Here is a 7,192-nt window from a genome sequence, read left to right as displayed (position 1 = left end):
CGTGAGCTAGGGCGAGTAGGTGCAGATGCAGGTGTCAGCATCACCGTTCTCAAGCTGAGCCATGACATGATCAGATACTTCGCAAAAGCACAACGTTACCGGCGGCTAACACGATGAGCTGTAGTCGTCGAGTCTAATATGGCAAAAACAAGGTCGTGCACAGCACAAAAGCTATATCCTCATGTATTACTGGTTTCAACAGAATTTATTTCCGGTGAACTGACCAAGAGCTTGCTATTGAGGAGCAACAAGTAGTTCAGCTGATAAATACAAGCAAACAAAATCCCGGGGACTAAAGTATTTTTCTTCTTCTAACCTAGGCCTACAACAATCCACCTACATATGACAGAACAAAGTACATTGGGTGACAGAAAGGAAGTAATTTCAAAGTAGAGCACCATACTAAGAAAATTATCATGATCATGCAGTAAACTAAGACAACACCAATATTATTGTTCTTTTCTATTCCTAAATTGGATTGTACATTTCATTCAAGATTCTTATGTTTAGATTCATAAATGAAAGAGATTAATATGCTTTAATGCTAGATTCTATCTAGAACATCTACGGCAAACCTGAGTACTATAAGTTGCAAAATACAAAATCACAAGTCCCAATTCGTACAAAACGGCAAGCAAAAAATATATATCTAGTTGGTTATGCAAAGCTCATCACAATTCAACAGTAAGCTTTAATATGAAAAAAGTGAATAATGAAAAGACTGTATACTATGAAAAAACTTTATATGTTCTGAACTTTTTCTTAATGAAAGTGCACACGACATGAAGCTTTTTAATTATTCAGATATATCTAGGCCGAGGATAAGCTCCCCATTTCAGAAAAAAAATTAGAGGTCTATATAGAAAATCAACAACGACAATTAGAAATGAGGTACAGAGGTTATGCGACCTGGAACTGAACAGCGTCAGTCAGTCAGATCTCACCATGATGATCTGCATCCAAAGTTCATATTCAGATGCACGCCCCGCAGTATAACCTCAACTTCTGCTTCTTCAGCCCGGTGCAGTCTCTCGTCGGACAGGCTGCAGATAAGATGACCGCTACCGAGGTGTCCCGCCTGACCATTCTAGCGCTACCAACCCCAGATTCAGGAATGAAGGAAGCATCGGTGTTAACCTTTATAAAACCTTCAGGAGGTGGCTTCCAAGCTGGGGCGATTTGGGTATTCTGATGTGTCCACAGTTCTGGTACGCTGAAGGTTGTAGATTTGAAGTGCAGCCCAAATCCACCTTCTTTTTGCCTTCCGGGCTAGCTCCCTGTTGTTTGCCAAAAGGAGAATCAACATAGGAAATTTACCGAGCATTCCAGAGAAATTTTCCCATCGCCATGCTGATTGCAACTAACATTTTAGCTTCGAACTCATATACCATTTCGATATAACAGAATAAAAAGGACATGACACCTAGTCAAATAATAAGCTACCTTTGGGGCCTCTTCTATCCCGTGTGGTAGACCGAATTAAACTCACGTTATGACACGACGTATCAAGCAAAATGAGAATTAGTATGTACCATATTTTGCAACTCCACATAAATCATTGTGAACCCAGAACAACCTTATTCATACAAGATGGGAGGTAATGCACAAGAATAATTACCTACATCCACTCCCTGGTGCGAATGGGACCTCGTCGTGAGGACAACGGTTGGCGGCTCGCCGGGTGACCAAGTCGGCGAACTACAAATCTGGAGCCAGCCAGCTCATTCAAAACTCTGTTCACCTAAAGAGAAAAGCAGAATTCAGTAGATCGTGAGAAACTGATACAGAAGTGACACATATCAGTTTCCATTACAATGGAGTCCTAATAAGCCGTGTACAAAAATGATTACTAACTAAGGATGTACAAAAAAAACAATCAAGTTGGGTTGATCTCGAGCTCATTTGGTCTGTGTACACATGGTAATGCTAACTACACCATGCGAGAGGATCCATGGTGGAATAGTAAAAAATTGCAGTACATTAACTCAATAAGGACACTCAATTTTTTCATAAATAAATGTGTGGTGTGCAATTAGAAGATGCTTAAAAATGTATAATCATAGTATTATCTCAAATTTCAGTAAGTTTGCACGGTAAGATAGTATGTTCGCACAGTAAGACAAACTCTACAAAAGCAGGACCTTGGCAGAAAACATGTTGCTTGCTTAGTGGATGCATGACCGCATCAGGATTCCAGTAATCAAGACAGCAACATGGCAGAGCCATCATGACCAACATAAAAATTTGGGTGTGAGTACCCAGCTCACTCAACAAAAAGTTCACTTTCTTTTGCGCAGTTGGTAATGTAAAGAGGAAAAGATATACAGTACCTACAGAGAGGAAATTTTATTCTAGATTTGAATTTCAAAGAAAAATTGTATTTTTAATGCCAATTATCAGGCTTCTAACGCGGCTATGATGCCAATGAGTACAACAGGAAATTTAGCTCAGTTTTCGCATTGGAGTAACTTCAGCCAAAAGTCATCTTTTAGAGAAGTTATCAAAGAACTCGCTAGCTCCCAACATAAACCATTGATAAATTCACACACCAACACTCGTTATGAGGAAAAGTTTGAGCGTAAGCCACATATACATAGCAAAACAATGACTTGTACCTTTCTGATGTCATCCGTGCGAGATGTATCCTGGAAATAACAAAAAAACATACAACATTATTAGTTAGCCAGATGCGTGACAGTAGATATATCAGAATCATTGTCATGGCGCTGAACATGAACAATATTGTATAGCTGAGATTAAGAACCTAAATTTTACATTCAGATGTATACAAACAGCCGCACACACACAATTTCATATATGAGAGTCTTGACTCACTTGTTTGAGATATGCACTTGTAAGATCAAGCTGACAAACACTTGAACTAAATTATGCATCCAATGGTGTTAGGATAGATTTTGCTTGCCCAAAAATTACCAACAATAAGCTAATAAGCACCATTAAATTTTAATAAAATCCAAAACCAAGAGCTCACTTTAGCACAACAGAGTCCAAAATATTACTACCCATGCGTTGATAATCAAAATTCAGCACATAGCCTGTCATTACTCATAACACCATGTTGGGATACAATCATGTGTCTCAACAGTTTGTCATTAGTTTGGTTGCAAATGGCTACTAAAGCTACTTTTCATATTTCTGGTGGTTGTGGCTAATACTACTAACAATGTCGTTGGTACAACAGCTTGCTGGAGTAGCTGGCAAACTGAAATAAGACACGGAAGCATCATTCAGCAGGACATACCTGGTGAACACATAACACTGACTTTACCAAATACGCAAAATAATAAAATCAATGGAAGCTCTAGTACCATAGTATTCTAAGGTTTTCCATAAGGCTTCGTAACATCTAGGACTGAATCAACTACCTGCATCATCATATAGAATCCTTGTTTGTAAACTAAGCATCATTCAGCGGGACATACCTGGTGAACACATAACACTGACTTTACCAAATACGCAAAATAATAAAATCAATGGAAGCTCTAGGTCCATAGTATTCTAAGGTTTTCCATAAGGCTTCGTAACATCTAGGACTGAATCAACTACCTGCATCATCATATAGAATCCATGTTTGTAAACTTACATCTGATATGCTTGAATGCCCTGTAAAATTCATGACTATATCTGCATAGACAATACAACTATGTTCCAGGGCACGTCAACACAGAAAAATTATAAGTGAGCCGTCAATAATTCTGATGCTGTTTTGTAGATCCTATCACAAATTTACATAGCATAAAAAGACTGGGGCATCAAATTTACACACCTGCAAACATGCAGATGTGGAGTATATGAACACTGGCATAGCTCAAGAAACAAACCTAGAGACAAATCCGGGAAGGAAAAGAAGGCTCAGCTGTGAAGACCGACTTGCTTTTCGTCTTCGTCAGGATTGGATGCTGGTAGTCAGCCTGCCAACAGGGTAATGCCGGTGGTCAGGCTGACACGATTTTAAAATTCTCACAAATATATCTCGGATATCCCAGATTCCCAGGTATCAACTACAATGTATCTAGGCTTTGCCATGTGACCAAATAGGGGTAGGTGGAGACAAAATATAATGGAGCAACGTAATGTTGGGCTTCTGCAGTTTGAACCGAAGAGGTACTGCTATATTAATTTTCAATTTTCCTTGGAAACAACTATACACAACAACAAATTTAGTGACAACAAAAATGAAAAATACAAATAAGTATAGAAGAAAGTATTGATAGTTGTTGTCGGTTATAAAGAATAGACCATCCTATCAATCTATCTAGATGATGAATTGCCATTACAATGTGGATATTTCTATTTATACATTAGGGAGTTATATATATATATATATACAAAATAAACCAGCTTCAGTCACAATAGGAATTCTTTTAGTGAGATATGGCATGAACATCCATGAAAAGAAGGGTATGGGCTACACTTATTTTTGCAGAATACTCAATTAGCCCTTCAGAGAATAATTCATTTACAAAATCTATAATAATCAATGAGGCAGATGTTCAGAGAAATAGGCACCATGTTACATTCAAAGATCACCGCTCTGACTTAATTATGATCATATACCTGCTCAGTTAGTCTCTAGTATTTGCAGCCAATGAAGGAGCTACAGAACATGCTTTCACCATCGCTGCCGCACGTAATATAATGCTCTGAAAATATAAGAATTCATGTCAGAGGAGCCTTGCTGAAAACGATCTTACCATCCTGATCTTCTAGTAGTGAAAGTAATGTCCAAAGCCAGGTGGCCTCTCATGGGGGTTTAACCACCAGTTAGATATACATTCCAGCAAATCAGATGGCATGTTCACAATACTGACTACAGATTATCCAGTCCTCCACAATATTATTCAGTCTAGATGCTACAGCTCTGTGCCGGCATAACAGATACTATTTTACTATTTTACTTGATCTCAATAGTTCATTCAGTCTAGTGCATGGCATGCCAACTAATCTAATCGAATACGTGCTAGCATCTCCTCAATCCTTCTAAGAGGAACACAAATGGCACTCGAAGCTGCAAGATTTGTGGCAACACAACAAAGATCAAACCCCTCGGAGCATGGATGCGAACTCAAGATCAAAAAGAGGGAGGCGTGATTGAGGTGGAGGCAGCTCATGAAGAGGGAGGCATGCCCGAGATGGAGACTGAGGAAGAGTGATCGTACCGTAGCTTTGTTTAGTAGTTAACACAGAGCTACAACAAAGAGCGCAATGGGGGATTTCCTTCCTGCCCAATCTAGTTCCAGCAAACCACTCGATGCTGGAATTGATCATCGCCATTAGACGAAGAAGACCTGAGAAAAATAAGCAAACACCATATGAGGAAAATAGATAGAAAATGGCACCAAAAGGAGCAGAGAATCATGCAATGCAGAGAAAAAAATAGTAAGCAAGCATGATAGATTTGTAAGCACGTTTATTGTCTTTGGCATCAGAAACTGAACTTGATGTAAACTTGGCATAACAGTGACACTATCCACGTCGAGACATATAACAACAAAGCTTGCATGGATTTATCAAGCACTATGCAGAAGACCTGGTTATACTAAAAAATGTGCAAATACGACTTACGTGTTTATGAAAATGAGGGTGTATATTCATCTATGGAACACATACACTAATCAAACGTTTACTCGTGTGCTACACTACCTCCGAGTACACAATGTGATGGCCTCAAATGGAAGAAACTTCTGATTTTCTTTTAGGTATGAAAATGTGACATGCAAAAGATCCATGAAACCTATTGGCTTCTACTGAAGCCCCCATGTTTGTGACAACACTGAAACCTGAAACATCTCTGCGTGTGTAGCTGTGTATGCGTAAATATAGACCGTGAAGCATGAAATCTGAAGCGATATGTACCTAGCATTCGAAAGAAATGTGCACACTAAAAAACGGCAAGGAAGTAACATCAACACAGAACACATGCGAAAATGACTTATCTGACAGAACTGAAAGCACACGGTGCAAGGATGAGGCAATGGCTGCATTTTCCAGTGAACTTACTGGGGATCCTGGAGGAGAGGGTGGCGGTGCCAGTGAAGTCGCAACTGGCGATGGAGGATTGAGGGGTGCTTCCATCTCCATGAACCTTCAGCCTGAGATTCTAAATCATTAAGGTAAACCTGGAGCGCAGTGGGATGAAAATTGAAAAAAGCAAGAGGAGTAATTAAGGTTGCAAATCATGGCACACAATATGAACATAAAAGGTAAGCTATAAATTTGCCTTAACATAGAGGGTTCGTTTGGAACTCAGCTTAGTCAGGGAGGCAACCGAACATCCTAAGAGCGAGCGCTAGTCCTCGGGGCTGCCCCTGCTGTGCCGTGTGCCGCCGCGACCCTACGGAGGATTTGCTTGGGATCCGCCGCCGCCCAACCGCCGACCTCGTTCGGGAGGAGGGAGCGGACGATGCAGGACCGGATGGAGTCGTCGACGGCGGGCCTGAACTCGGTGGCGAGGCGGAAGAGCATGGTCTTGGAAAAGACACGGGACTCGGCGGGCGTGATGCTGGATGCGGAGGCCACCCCCGCCGGGACGGTAGGCCAAGATGCGAGCTTGCAAATGCCTGGGGCGTCGGCGTCGAGGGCCTGGTGGTGCGCTCCTGGAGTGGGGAATAGAGGTGAATCCAGCGTTGGGGGGAGAATACAAGGGAGTTGGTAGTCTAGAGGATTTACCTAGGTGGCGGGAGCGGAGGCTCCTGCCGTGGTCGATGCTCCAGTCCATGACGAAGGCCGCCGGGATCCTCTCCATCGCCGCCGCCTATCGCTGGTTCCGGTGCTCCTCGAGACACGATAATTTTGCAGAGAAGCCACGTAGGAGACCAAAATTAATCTAAGCGGTGGTACCGTGCGAGCCCGGCCCCAACCACCTATCAGCTACATGCACACGGAGTACGCACCAGTATAGGCAACCATCAAAGCAAGATAAAAGGAAAATAGATAAAACACACACGTGCCAAGATGATCTTAACTTTGAGCTTCCCTGTAAATGTTACGGAGCACTGAAACTACACACAAAAGATAACCTGCGGGAAGCAAAATTCTGAGAAAAAAGATGTTTGTTGCACTTTAATATAGTAGTTATGTCCTCTTCTCCCAAGCATTAGAGATTGTCTTTACTTTGTTAGTACTAGCAACTAAGATAGATATGCCACGATTACCTAACATGCAATGTTGC

The 7,192-nt window shown here is 41.3% G+C and overlaps 1 protein-coding gene across 8 annotated transcripts; it reads right to left on the bottom strand.

Annotated features, from left to right (window-relative positions):
• Positions 1 to 833: 833 nt before the first annotated feature.
• Positions 834 to 6,812, bottom strand: LOC127333577 (uncharacterized). Of its 8 annotated transcripts, none has more exons than XM_071826199.1 (10): positions 6,691 to 6,812; positions 6,022 to 6,617; positions 5,181 to 5,309; positions 4,579 to 4,664; positions 3,843 to 3,932; positions 3,568 to 3,662; positions 3,330 to 3,443; positions 2,616 to 2,645; positions 1,619 to 1,741; positions 834 to 1,277 (listed from the first exon to the last, which is right to left on the bottom strand). In XM_071826199.1, exons 1-2 carry the CDS (start codon positions 6,764 to 6,766, stop codon positions 6,298 to 6,300), a joined length of 396 nt encoding a protein of 131 aa, XP_071682300.1. In that variant the 5' UTR covers positions 6,767 to 6,812; the 3' UTR covers positions 834 to 1,277; positions 1,619 to 1,741; positions 2,616 to 2,645; positions 3,330 to 3,443; positions 3,568 to 3,662; positions 3,843 to 3,932; positions 4,579 to 4,664; positions 5,181 to 5,309; positions 6,022 to 6,297. The 8 variants fall into 8 exon arrangements, with proteins under 8 accessions (XP_071682300.1, XP_071682299.1, XP_071682304.1 ...); XM_071826198.1 differs by having other exon boundaries at positions 3,387 to 3,443; XM_071826203.1 differs by having other exon boundaries at positions 1,623 to 1,741; positions 3,387 to 3,443.
• Positions 6,813 to 7,192: the final 380 nt, after the last annotated feature.

Source organism: Lolium perenne, chromosome 2 (genome assembly GCF_019359855.2).
Source record: "Lolium perenne isolate Kyuss_39 chromosome 2, Kyuss_2.0, whole genome shotgun sequence".
In the NCBI taxonomy this organism is placed as follows: domain Eukaryota; kingdom Viridiplantae; phylum Streptophyta; class Magnoliopsida; order Poales; family Poaceae; genus Lolium; species Lolium perenne.
This window is presented reverse-complemented; position numbering and strand designations above follow the sequence as displayed.

Coding starts and splice junctions, on each gene's coding strand:
- LOC127333577 (XM_071826199.1), bottom strand. CDS start 6,766: ATGGAGAGGATCCCGGCGGCCTTCGTCATGGACTGGAGCATCGACCAC. Junction 6,618..6,690: donor CCTCCGCTCCCGCCACCTAG/GTAAATCCTCTA, acceptor TCCCCACTCCAG/GAGCGCACCACCAGGCCCTC.